The sequence below is a fragment of the Pholcus phalangioides genome, unplaced genomic scaffold, assembly GCF_987345545.1.
Source record: "Pholcus phalangioides strain wild (caught in Gottingen) unplaced genomic scaffold, Ppha-v1.0 ptg000015l_1, whole genome shotgun sequence".
Classification (NCBI taxonomy): Eukaryota; Metazoa; Arthropoda; class Arachnida; order Araneae; family Pholcidae; genus Pholcus; species Pholcus phalangioides.
Genome location: NW_028301608.1, coordinates 38,922,726 through 38,942,600, shown reverse-complemented (window position 1 = coordinate 38,942,600; position 19,875 = coordinate 38,922,726). Strand labels below are relative to the sequence as shown.

Here is a 19,875-nt window from a genome sequence, read left to right as displayed (position 1 = left end):
ATTGCTTTGCAACCCTATTTTTCGGGTCCGTCCGTCCGTCCAGCAGTCTCCAAGTCGATCATTAAACGGCTGAGCATCGGCGACTGTAGGTCGGGGCCTGTTGCTGGACCGACCGTCGAGACCCGGTCCCTCGGGCATCGTTCCCTCTTTTTTTTCTTTCTTCTTCTTCTCCGTATATAATTCGCGAGAGATCTCTTCTTTTATAAATCTTTTTACTCTCCCTCTACAGGTGGTTATATTTATTTATACGCATTTTTTTTTATTTATTTATTTTTACTACGCGATGTCTGTGCGCGCAGTATGAAAAATCCGTAAAGTTGTCGCGGTTTTTAAAGAGAAATGGAGTAATTGAACTGTGTGTTGTGTCCCCGTGTGAGAGAGAGAGAGAGAGAAAAAAAACATTATTTATTTGGCTTACGTGTGTGTGTGTGTTTTTTTTCTCATTCGGTGGAGAAGCTTGTTTATTGTTATATAAATAATTGTGTGTTACAATCATTTTTCTCCAGTGCCGTCGTCCAAGACGAAGACGAGAATGTCCGACGACGTGCCTCCGGAAAAAGCTGCGCTCGGATATGAGCACACTTTGGTAAATGGATTATTTGTTTATGTTTTTATTTGATTATTGTTATTGACAATGATTTTTTCCTCAACACGTGGAAATTGAGTGAACTTAAAAAAACATTATAGTTGGCGTTTTCACGTGTTTTTCCTCATCTGAATACGATTTTAAAGACAATTTTAATGATTATGAATTTTTTTAAAATTAAATTTAATAACGGAATTAATTTTCCTTCATGATATCTTCAAATGCATATTTTTTTTAAATATTTATTTCATTTCTGAATTCATCAATTAAATATGTTGAAAATTCATCAAATACACCGAACAACAAATTATGACAAATTTCCTGTGTTCCCCCAAATAAAAATAGGCATTTCTTTATGTGATTCTGAGCAAACAAAAAGCTGGATTAGCTACAGTTTTTCTGAAATTGCACATATAATAACACAATACAATACTTACATTGAAACACAGCACAAATTATGTGTTTGAATTTTTGTCGATTTGATTATTGTTATTTTTGACAATGATTTATTTCCTCAACACATGAAAATTGTGTGAATTAAAAAAAATTACAGCTGGCATTTGCACACGCTTTTCCTTATTCGAATTCTTTTTTTGTAATTTGTCAATAAAAAATTATGTTAAAAATACCAAAAAACAAATTTTGACAAAGTTTTTGCATCTGAAACAAAAATAATCGTTTGTGTAATTGGGTACATTGAATAAATTTGACAATAAAAAAAGGAGGATTAGCTACAGTTTTCTCTGCAATCGCACATTTAATACAATACTTACATTTAATACAATACTTACATTCAATACAATACTTACATTTAATACAATACTTACATTTAATACAATACTTACATTTAATACAATACACAAGAAGCATAACCCAAGTTATTTGTTTGCATTTTTATCGATTCAATTTATTTTAAAAAAATATAACTGGCATTTTCACATGCTTTTCCTCATTAAAATTTATTTTTGATGGCAAGTATTTCCCCCAAAGCAGAATATGCTGAAATCTGTGATACATGCCATAGAGCAATCACTGCTACTGCATAACAATCTGAAAGAATTTTAAGAAAAGGTGTAGAAAACACATACTATTACAGAAATTTTTACCGCAAGACATTTCTATTCAGCCAAGGGTTCATTGCAGAACAATGCAAAACACATTCTGCTTCAGGGATTATTTTAACATTTATGAATTTTTATTAAATTCAGTACCAAAATAAGTTTTTCTTCATGGTTTCCTTCAAATTCATATACTTTTCTTATCCCTCATAAATTTATTTCATTTAATGATTCATCAATAAAATATGTTTTAAAAAAATGATCACAACTACTAAACTACTTAACTGCACATGCACCTTATACACATTCCTCTTCAGATTTTCAAGTGAATCGTGCATGCCAGAATGGGTGTTCTGCAGGGGCGTCGGAACTGTTTCGAACCTGTGGGTGCCCGTCTTGAGATTCATATAGGAAATTTCGATTTTTGAATCAATTCTGTGGGTGCTCGAATCCGCTCTACAAACTTCCGTGGGTGCTCGAGCACCCACAGCACTCCCGGCTCCGACGCCACTGGTGTTCTGAGTATATGTGCATGGCCGTCTTAAGAGCATCTTGGGCTCCCTGGGCCGATTAATTTTTTTGAGGCCCTACCCGGAACATTCTCAAGAATTTCAAATTGTTTTCATTTTTGTGGGGCCCCTCTTCCCATGAGGTCCCGGGCTGTGCCCATGCATAGATGGCACAGTGTATGTGTTGGCCCCTAACTTGTTCATGTTGTCAGAGTTGTGTTTGCTTCATGTGGTTGCTTGTGCTGACATCTGGCTTTCATATTTCAAGTGAAGACGGTAAATGCTTGAACTTTTCATGTTATGTAAGTATCATGATGAAGGTCTGCTATATACAATCACTGCAGAAAGCAGGCAGACCTTCAACATGATACTTACAGAACATGAAAATTCAATCATTTACCATCTTTACTTAGAAACATGGAAGACAGATGGCAGCATCAGAAACAGCACAAAGCAATCACACATCTGACAATATAATCAAACTGATCTGACAAAATACTTTTGGGTGTGTGCATATACTCCAAGACTATACATATAGCCTACTCCAATATATATTGCGAGTATATAATATATATGTACAAAATGCCCAATGGGTGGCTGAAAATGACTATGCATAGAAATATTTCTCACACCAAAAATGCTGTGTCATATGGTAAGTAGACAATATAGGTTGAAACATTAAACACATTAGTAAATTTTAAAAATTTTAAAATGGTAGGCCTATATGTGAAGAAACATGTATTTGAATGTGACTATGTCATTTTTAAAGTAAACCCGGCTATATACAGGCTGGGTCTATAAGACCTGTCAACCTATATTTTCTGTATGAAACATTTTTTTGACATATGCACAGTCAGGTTAAAGCTAATTTCTGTTTTAAAAATTCCCTATGTAATCTGTAATACTTATTTTCCACAAACCACAGCCTGTAAGAGCTGTAAAAAATCCTCGGTACGAAGAAACAATAGACTAACCAAAAAATATTTTAATAATTACTATTATAATATATAGACAATTATAGACTCATAATTAATGATTGTTGTTGTTTATGAATACCTATAGATGTTTGGCCAGTATCGGGAGGATCTTGGAGAATATGCCAAACTAGAAGCTTTAAGGGTCAAAAGTCTAGAGAAACGCAGGAAGAAGGAAGAAAAAAGACGGCAAAATGAGCTCAAACCATATAAGAGTGCAGTTCATAGAAAATTAGTTGGTAAGTATTTTTTATGTATTTTATCCTGCTTTTGAGAGTGAATATTACGATAAAAATTAATTTGAGGTCAAGCCTTGAAGATAATGAAATACAATTAAATTATTTGTAATTGCAAACAATTCAAAAATACTACAAAAATAATAACAAATAGTGATCATGTATATCAGATCATGTATCACAATCAGGAGTTGAAAACTTTTCACGAGGGTTCAAACCAGTGTAGCTTATCATATGCTTAAGAAAAGTTTGGGGAGAATATCTGTTTTGTGTACGTAGTTTCTTGTACCAGAACCTTTTAACATGACACTTTATTCTTATAGAATTCTTTCAAAATTATTTTATCATTTTATATCAAATGTGACTTGAAATTAAATGAACAATTGCATCTTTAAATTTACAATTTACAGTGTAATTGTAAATTTAAAAAGAGGCTTTACAGTTTTACAATTTAAAGATTAAAGGCATACAGTATTATACAAGTGAGGGTAATATACATATATATATGTTTGAGAGCATGTGCGATGACTATATACAATGGTAGATTTTCCATTCATTACAAATTTACTCTCAGTAACTTACATATATTGGGAGCATCTTGTACACATGTATTTGCACTTATTAGGCAGTAGACTTACTTTTAAAAAGTGTTGGAAATATAGATGCAGCTGTAGCCGTGAGTACAAACTTGTATTGAGTTCCATGGTCTCGAGTTCTCAAATATTTACAACCATTTTAATGTCTATTGAACCTGAGCCCCAACTTAATATTTTCAGTAGCTGTAGATCTATGACTATTGCTTTTCCTCCAGAATGCTTTTTTATTGGTAATAGAATACAACACAAATTGAAATTATTAAGGTTTCCAAGAAAGAGAAAGAGTGTGATTCTCTTATTGTTGAATATCAACAGCTTGGTTCTTTCTTGTGCTTAACTAAAAACAAAATACTTTTATGTCATGAAATTTATTGAAGCTTCTGCATTGATATATACATACTTACACATTTTTTCTTTCAGGTATATGGCAGCAAACATTTGCACGGTGTGGGGAGGATTGGTTTTTTCTTGCATTCCTTGGAGTCATATCATCTCTTTTGAGCTTTTCTATGGATTATGCAATTTCAATGTGTCAGAAATGTAAGTTCTCTCCTTATATACAATTGGAGCTAATTATAATAGAAGTAGATTTTAAATTAACACATTTTTCACCAGTCATGAGTTAACTCATGTTTTTATACTCGTACATAATTAGTGTGATGAGGGAGCTTCTTCTTAAAAAACCAGCTTACAATATGTTAATACATAGTTGTTGGTAGGCTACTACGGTGAAAGACCAATAAAAATGCATTGGCACATTTCCTGATAATACAAACAACACTGAACTGAAAGAGATGCATATAACAGTGTAGGATCAATGGAACTGCTAAAGCAATAATGATTGTCTTTGTTAAGCTGTAGAGATGAATTGCAGTGATAATGATATTAATCTGATGTATCATATCAAGATAGCATATTCTCATTATAAAAAATGTATGCACAGTCGAAATTCCTAATACGCTAATATGAATTTTCCTCCTATGCTTGATATGAATTTTCTCTCAATATAAACAAAATAATTTTCATTTTGGACATTATCAAATCCAGTTTTATCTCAGTTTAATACAAAATTTGGTTGGTATCAAATATTTTTGGTGTTTTTTCAAGGCCCTGTTTATCAGTTAAGATAGGTTTGACTGAATATACTGGGTGGATGAGAAGTCCCGTACACATTTTAAAAATTAATAACAAATTAACCGATTGACATAAAAAGATAGGGTTTACATTAAAATACTTATCATGGCCTATTTTTTTTATAAATTTAAAAATGTTCAAATTTTACTCACAGGTGAGACTGTAAAATGAAAAACTCAACACAACACGTAAAATGCAACACAAACGGTGCATAAGTAATGTTTATGACAATTTGTATAAAGTGAAACTACCATATTTCTACATGAGCACCTTTTCACCTGTTTAGATGTAGCCTGAGCTAAAAAGGGTGCTCATAATAAAATATGGCAGTTTTATGTAACACAAATTGCCATAAACATAAATTATGCGCTGTTTTTGTGGCATTTTATGTTTTATGTCAAGTTTTTTGTTTTACAGCACCACCTCTGAGTAAAATTTGAACTTTTTTAATTTATTTAAAAAAACTATAGGCTATATATATATAATAAGATTATTATTTTAGTGCAAACCGCACCTTTTTTTTATGTCAATTGGTCGATTTGCTATCGATTTTTAAAATGTGTCCCAAGACCTCTCATCTACCATCTATATGAGTTTAGTTTTTAATTCAAGTCAGTTCTTTGTATGTATTTCAAATTCATGTCTTGTGTCAAGCTTTTCTTACTTCATGAAAAAGAATTTCACTCCTTACAGATTTTGATATTATATTTATTTCAAATTATGTATAAATTTATGTGTCGAAAAGAATGTTATTATAGCGAGGTAATTTGAAAAATGAAAATGATTTGCATAAAAAAGTTGGATTTTTATCAACAAAAAGAAAAGATTCGTGTTGGCAGTATTGCACATGCATTGGATGAATACTTCAGAGCTGTAATAATCACTGGATTTTCTTTTTTGCAGCCAGAATATGGCTCTACAGAGACCTCACAGCTCATCCTGTACTTCAGTATTTAGCCTGGGTGGCACTTCCTCTGTGCCTGATTTTATTTTCAGCTGGTTTTGTACATATCACTGCTCCTCAGGCAATAGGTAGGAAAATATTTGATTTAATTTTGAATAAAATTATATTTTTTCTTGTTTCTCAAGATATTTTATGATGTTTGGGTGCAGCTGATGTGTTTAGCATGGCTGATTTATATCTTTTCTAATTCCAGGTTCTGGTATACCAGAAATGAAAACAATTCTTCGTGGAGTTGTATTAAAAGAGTATTTATCATTTAGAACTTTAGTTTCCAAAGTAGTGGGCCTTACTTGCACATTAGGAAGCGGAATGCCATTAGGCAAGGAGGTGATATTTATTTTAACAGTTTTTTCCTTTTGCTTTTGTATTTAAGTGTACAGATGTCCCCGCTTAGATATCAACAATTCCAGCACACAATATTTGATTAAGTGAGGTATATAAAATTATGCGGGAAACAATTCAATTGCTATTTTACAATGTTGGTATAGTTTGTATATTGAAAACTGATGAATGATCAATATTAATAAAGCTTCTCAAATAAATTAGATATCAAAAATGAAATGAAAGCTATATTTAATTACAGTGGTCACAATACCTAAGATTTTTACTTTTCATAGGAAAGTTAGTGCCCTCTATTGGCTCAAAAGAGAATAAAAATAAAATAATTAAACGTACGTATTGAAGACAACTTGAATACTTGGTGGCCAGTACCTTTTCTCAAAATGTATTTACCTTAACCTGGTAATATATTTTCCATTAATCCCAAGTGTTTCATTCAATAAAAACATTATGCGTATAGTGATTGATGTATATTAATGGTTGACATGTGAAGTGTAGTATTTGATTAAGTTGGAGAAAGTTGATGTGTGAAGTTATCATATTAAATGGGTAACTTTAACATGTAGCGAGGTTCCCATTATCCGATTAAGCGGGACAGACTGTATATGCTTTTGTTTTTTTCCTTAACTGTAGAAAAAAAATAAAATTTAAATTTTTAAGTAATTATCAGTCTTTTGCATTACACCACAGTCATTTTGTACACCCAGGGAATAATTTGACTTGCCTATATACAGTTTAAAGCTGATTTCTTTTTTTTTCTTTATTTATTTATGATTTTTAAACCTAGTTACAAAACTTTTAGGGCTAAGCAAGCTTGTGAGACCACAAAACAATATCTGATACATATCTGTCGGCCTAAATAATAACGAGAGAAAAAAAGAAAGAAAAAAACACAAATATATATATATGTGTGTTTTTTCCTGTTGCCACCAAGAAATAAGTGGCAACAGGAATGGAATTGATAAAACAAAAAATTTTGGTATTTAACAGCGTATGCAAGATAAAAGAAGATTACATTACAATATCAAATAGATAATTTAAATCTTCTTGAGTTAACAACCAAGATTTTAAATTGATAAAAAAAGATGTACATGAAGATTGTTCTTTTATTAACTGAGGAAGTAAATTAAATATTTTGGGAGCTAAATAAAGGAAAAATTTTTGGAAACGAGTTTTATTTGGCCTTGGTACCTGTATAGTATGACGTCTAAATTGCATTCCAGACTTATGTAATTTCAGATTGAGATGGCCACTTCTTTTATAAAACATTTTTAAACTTTTATAAACGTACAGATGTTGCAGAGGGAGTAGCTTTAATTGATTGAAAAGTGGAAATGTATGCGTGAGTCTATTTTTACTCAGAATGATACGGATGAAGGACTTCTGTGTGACAAAAAGTGAAGAAAGATTGCTGAAGTATGTCCCACCCCAACATGTAATGCCGTAATTCAATTTAGATTCTACTAACGCAAAATAAAGAACTTTTAAAATAGATTGGGAACATTTATTCCTGATAAAATAAAACTTCCTAATGTTCCGATTTAATTCTACACTCAAATAATTAATATGTGTTTTCCAGGATAGTTTTGAATCTAAAAAAATCCCTAAATACTTAAAGGTGTCTACTCTATTTACAACTGTGCACATACAATCCGAGATACAGCCATCTGTCACACTATGATATTTTAGGACACCAAAATCATCGAAAGTACCAGAACCAAATAACATATATTTAGTTTTATCTGTATTTAATTTTAAATAATTATTTCTAAACCAGATATTTATTGAGTTAAGATCATTTTGCATGTTATTCCTCAAGTTGATTGAAGAGCTTTCAGAGTAACAAAGAGCTAAATCATCAGCAAAAGCAGTGATTTTTCCTTTCAAATTAAAGTTACACAGGTCATTTATATATATTAGGAATAAAATAAGTCCATATTTCGTACAGCTATGCTCCCATAAATACCCACTATTAACTTCTACCAATGGCCGCAACAAAAATCAATCGAGTCATACTCCATGCAAACGAAAAAGAACTCTTTAGTACAACGTTTCTCAATCTCTCTAAACCCAAGGACCAGTAAAATATCTGGACAATTCAGTGGACCACTTGTGTCCCATACTATATAAGACATTCTAGTATTTTCTCTTCGAATTGTCTTATACATTTGTCCAGTTTGTTCAATGATGCTTATTTAAATTTGTAATGTTTACTTACAAATCTTGAATAAACAGCATTTTCATAATTTTTATGATAATTATGGCTAAAAAAACAAATACTTATCTTACGTATTTGTCAGGTTTAATGTTTTTTCCCTCAATTTTTCAGTGATTTCAACAACAATAGAATTTTGCATACCTATGGCAATGTTTTTGATGACAGTTAACAATGTCCTGTATTTTACAGTATTTAATAAGTCCCATTTCCCCTTATTTTTCTTAATGAAATATGGTCAGCTATTCATTTGAATGTTTTGTCATCAAATACATTTTTGTTTACTTTGATTTGAAGCAGACCTTTATTTCCCCCGTCTTTTGCAACAATTAACAAATTTGCCATAAATTATATATTTTGGCTACAATCAGTGTATCCCGTATTTAGGATCACATTTCCCCCCCCCCCCCGCATATTCCTTGATGAGGTACGGTGAATCTATATGGATATTAATGATTTAAATTACAACAATTGAATAATTTTTCATTATCAAGTCTGCCTGTGGACTACCACCTATGCCATCGTCATGGACCATAGGTTGAGAAACGCTGCATTAGTACAATAACTAGAGTAGCTATTGACTTATAATACAAATACCAATACCACAACAGACAAAATGCTCAACGAGGTGGCTGAAAAAGATACCCATAAAAAATATGGATGTTGAATATACGGGGTGATTATAAAAAAACTATCCCGACATATGGGCCCCTAACTATCATACCATTCACAGAAACTGAATGAAATTTTGAGGTATGCACTCAAGAATGATATGGAAAACAACAGTGTCACTCTAACAGTTATGGTTACAGTGAGAAAATTTCGAAAATATCAAATGGCGACACCAAGTTTTTTGTATTGGAATGCGATCTCCATACTGAAAAACACTAAATAGCGTTGGAATGGCACCTGTAGCACGAAAATCCCCGGAGCTAGGCAAGGAAAAAGTAAAACAGACTTTGCCGTGCACCAGAGCATTAATGTTCGTTTCATTCGTCACACCGTTTCTTCGGCTGAGATCCCAGCCTGATTAGTCCTCCACAAGGTCATGTGGAAAATTTGTGAAACACAATAAAACGCTTTATTTTATGCTGCTTCTCTGTCCTTATTGGTTGTCCTCACTTTTAGCCTATCTACCGCCAGTGATTTTCATGCTACAGTTGCCGTTTGAACGCTATTTAAAGTTTTTCACAATGGCGATCACATTCCAATACAAAAAACTTGGTGTTGCCATTTGATATTTTCAAATTTTTCTCACTGTAACCGTAACTGTTAGAGTGACACTGTTGTTTTCCATATCATTCTTGAGCGCATACATCAAAATACCTTATGCCAAAATTTCATTCAGTTTCTGTGAATGATATGATAGTTAGGGGCCCATATGTCAGGATAGTTTTTTTATAATCACCCTGTATATCTACACTGTACCAGAAATACAGCAACCCAATAAGAGCAATAAAAAACTAATACTTATGATAAAATATAAATACACATACTGCCCATAAAAATATTTATGGTTCTCTTATTCTCTCTAAATTTTATTCAGATATCAATGATTTTTACCACTTTTCAGGAGCTAAAATGACCAGTTATGTAAGAGAGACGTGCTCAAGACTTTCCAATCGGGTACATGTACAGGGTGATTATAAAAAAACTATCCCGACATATGGGCCCCTAACTATCATACCATTCACAGAAACTGAATGAAATTTTGGCATAAGGTATTTTGATGTATGCGCTCAAGAATGATATGGAAAACAACAGTGTCACTCTAACAGTTACGGTTACAGTGAGAAAAATTTGAAAATATCAAATGGCAACACCAAGTTTTTTGTATTGGAATGTGATCGCCATTGTGAAAAACTTTAAATAGCATTCAAACGGCAACTGTAGCATGAAAATCACTGGCGGTAGATAGGCTAAAAGTGAGGACAACCAATAAGGACAGAGAAGCAGCATAAAATAAAGCGTTTTATTGTGTTTCACAAATTTTCCACATGACCTTGTGGAGGACTAATCAGGCTGGGATCTCAGCCGAAGAAACGGTGTGACGAATGAAACGAACATTAATGCTCTGGTGCACGGCAAAGTCCGTTTTACTTTTTCCTTGCCTAGCTCCGGGGATTTTCGTGCTACAGGTGCCATTCCAACGCTATTTAGTGTTTTTCAGTATGGAGATCGCATTCCAATACAAAAAACTTGGTGTCGCCATTTGATATTTTCGAAATTTTCTCACTGTAACCATAACTGTTAGAGTGACACTGTTGTTTTCCATATCATTCTTGAGCGCATACATCAAAATACCTTATGCCAAAATTTCATTCAGTTTCTGTGAATGGTATGATAGTTAGGGGCCCATATGTCGGGATAGTTTTTTTATAATCACCCTGTATATCTACACTGTACCAGAAATACAGCAACCCAATAAGAGCAATAAAAAACTAATAATTATGATAAAATATAAATACACATACTGCCCATAAAAATATTTATGGTTCTCTTATTCTCTAAATATGAATAGCTTCTTGATTTACCCCAACATATTTATCGTATTTCTTTTTAAACGTGCCAATTGTGTTAGAATTCACGAACCCGGAGGTAAGCTATTCCATTTATTCACAACCTTATTAGAGAAAATCTCCCTGTGACACCACAACCTGGAATTGTCCCTTAACAATCCATACTGGTGTCCCCTTGCCGAAGCAGTTTATTTATGATGTAACTTGTGGTCCATTTTATCCATCCTGTTGAAACTTTTAAACACTTTAATCATATCCCCCTCACATCTGCTCTCTTCTAATGTAAACATTTTCAAAGAATCAAGTCTCTCTTCATAGCTTAAGCCCAATGTGCCATCAAGAGCATGTGTGGCTCTTCTCTGAACCTCCTCGCCTCGACCAATTCTATGTCTCTCTGTTAGTATAGTCTCTAAAACCTAATGGCATACTCCAATCCAAGATCAGCTAAGCCCTGAAAAAGTGGAAGGATCACTTTAGGAGAACGCAAAGAAATGTTTTTAAGAATGAAACCCAGCATTCTATTCAATTGTTTGACCATCACTGAACAATATTCAGGAAACCTAAGCCGCTCATCAATAAGAATACCCAGATCAGTAATCCTAGTTGCATCTGCAATCATAATACCATTCAACTCATAAGTGAAACGTGGGTTGTTCGAACCAAAATGAGTGACTATGCACTTGTCAACGCCAAAAGACATGATCCATTCATTTGCCCATGCTGCATTCCTGTTCAGGTTTATTTGGAGCAACTCTATCACTTTGATTCCAATGCATCTTCTCCCCCCCCCCCCATCACCATCTATGAATTTGCTAACAATCCCATCGATACCCTGATCGAGTTTATCAATAAAAAGTGAAGAAAATATAGGGCCAAGGACACTTTCTTGGGGAACTCTTCTTGTGACATCTGTCCAATCAGAAAATTTCCCATTCACTATAACCTGTTGTGACCTATCTCTTAACCACGACCCTATCCAATTCAGCAAGTTGCCTCCATCTCAATCTCTTGTAAATGCTTCAAGAGTTTACTATATTGGACCCTATCGAATGTCTTTTGAAAATCAATATCAACAACACTATTGCCCTTATCCAAAGCCTTAGTCACATGATCGGAGAAGCCAAGGATTCACATTTTTCGTTAAACATGACATACCCTTTCCTAAATCCATTGGTTGGTTTTTTGACAATATGTTATACAAATACAAATACAACGCCACAACAGACAAAATGCCCGAGGTGGCTGATAATATATATATATATATATATATATATTCATTCTTGTCTATCCACTTTACCAATTGCATTTTTGATTATAATTTCCAAAATTTTCAAGAGGAATTTTATCAACCTTCTCTTAAGTTTACATACCAATCACTGCTAATGTCTGACTGAATGCTCTCAAAACTGTCTCTCATTCTTTATTCATTCATCTCTATCACATATCTTTCTCCTTTTTAAAAGCCACTCCATAAATTCCTATGCAAGTGTTGAATTGAATCTATTCTCTTCAAACCAAAAGTTGTGCATGTACTAGCTACACGATGGTCAGGTGGCTTTTCTTAAAATAAAATTTTCATTTTGGGTCAAGTTTTTTTTAAGTTAATTGGCAAATAGTTTTTATGGCTAAGTTTCTTGCATATGAGTTTCTTAGGTGTGCTATGAATGCCAGAACAACTATAAAATATTGTGCATTAGAAGAAAAATCTTTCCAAAACTTTTTTTTTCTGTTGAAGTGAAACTTTTTTAGGGGCAGTGCAAAGTTTCAGATCCACATCACAAAAAGTGAAAGGGAGGAATGGAAATGATGCAAACTTTCTTTTTCCTTAAAAATGATTGCCTGAACCATTTTGCGGTTTGTGTCACAGACAGTTTTCATTTTCCTGTTACGCCACTGGAATCATAGAACATCCCCTTTAGAGATGATGAGATAGGTGATGCACACAGTTTTAAAGAAAAGATGTTAGGGTTGACGGGGGGGGGGGGGAGTGTGTGTTCCCAGACTTTGATATCTTGGGACCATTAAGATGCGAGGCAATGTGAATCCATTCATGTCAAATTATGCTTAAACAACTTAGAAGTTTCATTTCTATTGTGTGAGATTCTCATGGAGATTTTTTTCCCATTAATTTCTGTCTATTTGTGGTGATAGTTTTTATGTAAAACAACACATATATGTATTTTCATCATTATATGAACTTGAAAAAAAATTAGAAATATGCCTTTTCATACTGGTGCTTAGAACATTTTCTTATGATGAATTCTTTGTAAGTGGGGCTATAATGCTTTCTTTTTTTCTTTTCAGGGACCATTTGTACATATTTCCAGTATTTTAGCGACTATTCTTAGTAAATTAATAGCTAATTTCAAAGGTATTTATGAGGTATGAAGTTTAACTGCTTGAATTATTACAAGTTTTCATTTTTTTATTTTCTTGTTCAATATTATTATACATATTGCAGGTTGTGACAATGTTCGGGTGCCAGATTGACTACAGAATCTGTATTGGAACTTATGATTTTATGCACACCATGATTGCTAAATTAGAGTTTAAGCGTGACAAAAAATTTTCCATGAGAGCATGTCAATCGACATGGAAAAGGGTGTTAAGCTTAAGAAAAGTAAAAAAAAAATATATATAACAATGGTAAAAGAATGGAAAAATGCATGGGATAAATAAGCTTGGCTCTCAAAAATTTGGCTGGTGTCTAAATTTTCTTTGATTTGTCTAGCCCTGTACTTTGTACTTTGTAAAATTGCTATTACATTGTGAATACAATTTTACAAAGCACATCTTATCTTTTTTTTAAAATAATGTTACCCACGATTTTATACATACGATTACATTGATTTTTCTACATCAATACTTTTTGACTGTTAGCAAAACTTTCCTTCATTAGATAAATTGGAAACTCAAGTGTGTATTGGAAAAAAATTAAGATCAGCATTTGAACACTTAAGTCATTTACACGTTTTTCTGATGATTTGCAAATTTTGAAAAATAGTAATTGGATATACAGTATGAATACAATATATTGTCTATTATATAATTGTCTATCATACAATATTATAATCTTTATTTTTTAATATTGTCTCTATAAGTTTGTGTAGAGATTGTTATTAACCACATCAGGGACATGAAAATCACATTTTGTGTATTCCACTAACAATTTTCCAAAGCTTGAATAAATAGATTATGAAATGAAATAATCCTACATAATATGTGTTTGGATAATCTCACTTTGTTATTCCTTGTTGCCAAAGAGAGCTATTGCGCATTGATGGGCAAACATACAGTGAAGCCTTGATCAACCAAGAGACTTGGTTACGAGTCAACTTGGATGATAAAAGGATATTCATTTGCTATAGAGATAAAAAAATTTGCTTTGTAAAAAAAATATGTCTGCGTCACAAGCTTTGGTTGACGGAGACTCAGTTAATCAATGTTCTACTTTTATATGCTTTTCAATACTGTTGGTTGGTAAAAACATTGAAGTTGAAGAATTATAACATTTGATATGAATTTTCAGAAAAAGGGGTTATAATTTTAAGAATTGAAAATACTTATTAGTAAAAAAAATTGTGATTACTTTATGACAGTATAAAACAGGTTTCTTTTATAACAATTTTTTTATTATAGTCAGTTTTTTATGCACATTTTTCTCTTTTTAGAATGAATCAAGAGCGAATGAAATATTAGCTGCAGCATGTGCTGTAGGGGTTGCATGCAGTTTTGCTGCTCCCATAGGAGGTAATTTGATAATACAAAATAATAATAATAATAATTTGTTACACCGTCTTTCTCATGCGAGAAACACAAATATGCAATGTCATTGCAAAAAAAAAAAAGAATGGGAAATGACATTTGAATTTTTACTCTACCCATGTTACTCTATGCAAGTTATTTTCCTAAAATGTTTCGTAACATGAGTTTCAATAGGGGTACACATTTGCATTTCAGGCAAAACTTAGACAGCAAAATAAGGTATCCAACCAGCTGATAAAAAAAAGGAGAACGTTTGCAGGGGATGATGTATAAAGTTCTGTTAATGATCTACTGACTAAAATTTTATTTTATCTATTTCTTTTAATGAAGTGTAAAACAATTTCATTTTATTGCAATTATTTTTTAGTATTCAACTTTCACTAAGAAAAATTAATGTTGAACTATAGTAGCCAGTATTCTAAATTTCTAATCAGGTACGATTAGTACTTGAGGGGGTAACTATCTGGGAACACACGTGCTGTTGGCATTAAAGTGCCAGAGTGGTGCTGTGGTTAGATGCTCGTCTGCCACCATGAAGCCTGCCGTCAGGTCCGCGAGTTCAATCCTTGGGGAAGGATATAGGCAACAAGTTCTTTCCCTACCAAACCTGAGGCAACCACTGATGAATTGTGCTTTCATTTCCGACTCACCTAGATCTGTAGTAAATTGCTGTATGGGGCGATATGACAGTAGTTAGTGTGCAGTGTAAAATAGCAGTATTTTAAATTTGATTTATTTTCTCTCTGGATTATACATTTCTGTTTCTGACAGGTGTACTATTCAGTATTGAAGTAACATCTGTGTACTTTGCTGTCAGAAATTATTGGCGGGGTTTCTTTGCTGCTTGCTGTGGAGCAATGGTGTGGAGGCTACTTGGTGTATGGTTCAAAAATGAAGGTTTGTGAATGAAAATTTTTCAATTTATATTCCATTTAATGCTAGAGAAATATCATGGTATTAATTTATGTTTGCTTTGAGCATAAGTTCATTGGAAGCAATTGCAATGTAGGATAAAAAGAATATAGTAATAATGTATGTATAGGATTTAAAATAATAACCAAAGATAAGGAAAAGACATAGTTATATACACATACAGTAAAACTTCGATTAACCATCTCTCTGATGGATAAGACAGTTTCTGTTATTCATCATCGTCTAAAAAAAATGCTTGAATATCAACACAAACAGACATCTTTAAAATTGTCCACAGATTACTTTTACACCCTACTGTATAAAGGTGGAAGTGACTGTACTGTATGATGATGGATGTGGCTAATTGTCAATGGCAGAGGAGTTGGCTTGATCTGGCATGCCACAAACAAATTATTAACCAATCGCTATTGCGTTACATACTGGGTCTCATTCCTGACAGAGTAGCCTGTGTGTTCGAATGAATGTTTCGTTTCATAGTGCCCTGATTAACTTTTTCAGCAGAACATTATGATACTGTTACTATTCTGTATTTTTAAGCTGTGTTTCGATTTCACCACTTATATGTAGGCCTAAAAAAGTAAGTCCTTATCTCTTTGATTTTATTGTACTGTGAAATTGTTTTAAAATGGCTGAGAAGCAGAAACGTATAGTGCTAGGTTTTAACCAGAAACTTGAAGGTTTATAGTATTACAATACATTTCTTTACACATTACTACTCTTACATTGAAGTTTATATTGATCATTCTGTGTAAAATTAAATATAATATGCATGCATTATATTATTCATTTTTGAAGAATTTAATTTTAATTTTCGTCCCAAGCCTGCAGTGAAATCACGTAAGAGATTTCTATTATTCACTATTTAGTCATCTGTCACAGCCCTGGACCAGACGGTGATGGTTAATCAAAGTTTTACTGTATTTAATATTTAATGATTTCTCTTGATTATGTATTTTATTTGATGTGATTTCATATCAAGATCTTGATTTTGTTGATGCCAACATAACATTTCATTTTTTGCAGAGACAATTACTGCAATATTCAGAACCAACTTTCATATAGATTTTCCATTTGATCCACAAGAGCTGATTGTTTTTGCTGGCATAGGGTATGCAAAATTTACATTACTATTGATTTATGGATATCATTGATGTAAAAAAAAGTAGAACTTCATAATGCAGAAAATTAAAAAAGTACTTTAAAAAACATACAAAAACACAAAATTTCCTTAAAAAAGTTTTATGCGAACCACACATTTATAATTATGTTTGTTCAATACTTAAAAACGAAATTGAAAAGTATATCTTTATATATGTTTCTTTGTGATGGCGATGAAAATTTTTAAACTTTGTTCTAACATATTTTGATTTCTCAACTCATCAACTAATTATTTCTACGATTTCCATATTATATTTTATAATATATGGGTTTTTTACTTTACATTTAATGAAACACTACAATTTTTTTTCCTTCTCTGCAGTGCAGTCTGTGGCTTTGGTGGTGCATTCTTTGTATGGTTTCATCGTCAAATAGTAAATTTCAACAGGAAGCATAAGAAGATGAATGCATTTCTCATGAAAAAGTAAGCATGTAAATATGTATCTCTTTTTACTGTTGTTATATATACTCATAAAAACAAGTTTTTATAACAATGTTCCAGTATGTCTTCACAGATTTTTTGGGCAAATCCTGTCATAAACAACTGCGTTTTAGAGCATCTAATTGGTCTATCTCTATTAAATTTTTCATCCCTGATCTTTTTAAAGCTTTAACTTGTGAGGATTTCATACCTTGAATAATGTATTTTGACTAGTTTTGAAATAGATGCAGGTTTTTGAAATTCGCACAGCTCCTCATTTATAGAAAGCTTGAAAATTATCTCAACTAGTTTAGTCTTCAAAGAATTTCATTTGTTTCCCATATATTAGAAATGAACTATAAATTTCTAATCTCAGAATATATGAATATACAAGAGAATTTGTTTTTTACAATTTACCACGATATACAAGTACTAGCTTAAAAATAAGTCTATTCTGGTAATGCTTGATTTCATTCCTTTGTGATATCTTCATTTGGCTATTATCAGTTCCAAACTTTAGCATTTCCATAAATAACTATGATAAATGTAAATATAATTAGATTAATTCTCTAACCACACAATAAGATTGTCATTGATTTTCTTGACTATTTAGCATTAAAAAGTTGATTGAGTGAAACAATTTTTTTTACTTACAGTCGCTTCATATATCCTGCTGTCATCACTCTTATTATTTCCACTCTGACATTCCCGCTTGGTCTGGGACAATTCATGGCAGCAGAGGTATATTCTTATATAGTTTGTTTCTTCTGTAATTTATAAAAGCATAAGACATACATGGAAGAAATGTGAAAAATCTTCAATGTCTTTCCTTGTATTCTCTAGAAAGATTTTTTGAGGTTAAGTGATCTTAAACCAATCTTCGAATATAGGGAGTGTTCTTATTAATAGTTTAAATTGTAGTGAAATCTCGCTGCAAGGATACTCGATATAAGGATAAATTCTGATGGAGTAATTTTCAAGGCAATTAGTCATTTTTCAGATAATAAGAGTATACGAGTAATTTTTAAGATATTTTTTCAAAGTCTTGATTAATTAGAAATACTGGTAATCTAATATTAAACTACTACTTCTACTAAACCAGACATGCACCACATCAAATATTCCTCTGCAGAACTTCTAACAAATTGGTACATGTTGGAATTCTAATATTAAACTGCCGCCTCTTGATATAATGGTAATCCCTCTGTGACAATATTTTCCCAGGATCCACAGAGTATTGCTATATTGAGATTTCACTGCAATTCAAAACTTGTGGTGATGTACCAAATGATATGTCTGTCATGACAATAGATCCATTTGCATCCACAAGTTGAATATTCTGAATTTTTTATTGTCCCTTATCACCAATAATAACATGGAATAGTTTAAAAAATGTCCTTTATCTCTAGACGCAGATTTTTTTGCTTATATAATAATAATTTGCTCCCTGTGATTTTGCTCAATTTTGCTTTGATAATTTGCTCACTCCAATGGTCTCTTTGTGCCAAATGTAAAGCAATCTGAGAATGTTTCTAGAGTTCAATAAAAATACTTGGATATTATAATTCGACTGTGTTCAAATAATTTGGTTCCGCACTTTTATTTGCCAAACTCTGCTAAGGGTGGTATAGTACTGTGCATGAAAACAAGCGTCATTATCTGATAGTTACCAATGATAGTCATTTTTGCATGTGGTGACTACCACTGAATGCGAGTTCAACACATTGGTTTAATAAAGGAGTAGTGTATTTGAAGCCGTGATGCAAATGGTTTAAATTTTGGCTTCTTTGCACCATCGCATAACATGCTAATAGGTTTCCTGTTTTAAAAACTTGAGCTTGCATGTTCTGCATGACATCAAATTTCATTTTTTTAAATGTTCCAGTAATGTAAAAAATATTTTCATTTTCATACAGCTGACCACTCACGAGTCAATGAATGAGCTTTTCAGTAACATTACTTGGTCAAAGAAATACTTGGAAGTTGATGAAGTGATCATTGTCAGTCACTGGACAACCAAATACACTAACATTTTTGTGAATCTCATTGTATTTATTCTTGTCACGGTAGGTAGCATCTCTCTCTCTCGCTTATTTATTGAACTTTCTTTTTCACTTTGTATGTTTATTTTTTCAATATAAATTTACTCTACAATTAAATTTACATAATTAAAAACAATCTTAGTTTTTTTCCCCTTTCTAGTTCGTTACTACAGCATTGGCTGCTACCTTACCGGTTCCATCAGGATTGTTTATACCAGTTTTCAAAATGGGTGAGTTAAATAATTCCCCTAGATTAGTAAAGAATATGTGGTGTCGTTTTCAGTTTTTTCCCTTGGCATAATGTTCTTACTTTTTTCCCTCTTTGCACGCTTCAAATGGAAATAAATTTAATACAGGGTAAGGCTAATTTGTTTCATTTGCATATGATGTTCGGCCATTCTAGTATAATTCAAACAAGAAAAAACC

General features: G+C 32.4%; 1 protein-coding gene across 4 annotated transcripts in view; it reads left to right on the top strand.

The window, feature by feature from the left end:
• LOC149075984 (chloride channel protein 2-like) overlaps positions 1-19,875 on the top strand; it is an 80,162-nt gene that overhangs the window by 38,201 nt on the left and 22,086 nt on the right. For 3 of the 4 annotated variants that reach the window (XR_016194026.1, XM_089243501.1, XM_089243503.1), the window contains exons 2-14: positions 507-586; positions 3,216-3,366; positions 4,380-4,499; positions 5,997-6,125; positions 6,251-6,384; positions 13,435-13,512; positions 14,802-14,880; positions 15,667-15,792; positions 16,852-16,936; positions 17,309-17,410; positions 18,064-18,148; positions 19,324-19,473; positions 19,610-19,679. Coding sequence is in view for 3 of the 4 variants with exons in the window: in XM_089243501.1 (XP_089099627.1) it covers positions 507-586; positions 3,216-3,366; positions 4,380-4,499; positions 5,997-6,125; positions 6,251-6,384; positions 13,435-13,512; positions 14,802-14,880; positions 15,667-15,792; positions 16,852-16,936; positions 17,309-17,410; positions 18,064-18,148; positions 19,324-19,473; positions 19,610-19,679 (1,389 nt within the window). In the remaining variant the exon portion in view is untranslated. Of the gene's footprint in view, positions 1-108; positions 230-506; positions 587-3,215; positions 3,367-4,379; positions 4,500-5,996; positions 6,126-6,250; positions 6,385-13,434; positions 13,513-14,801; positions 14,881-15,666; positions 15,793-16,851; positions 16,937-17,308; positions 17,411-18,063; positions 18,149-19,323; positions 19,474-19,609; positions 19,680-19,875 lie in introns of those variants that run through there. The other variant, XM_089243502.1, reaches the window with a different exon arrangement.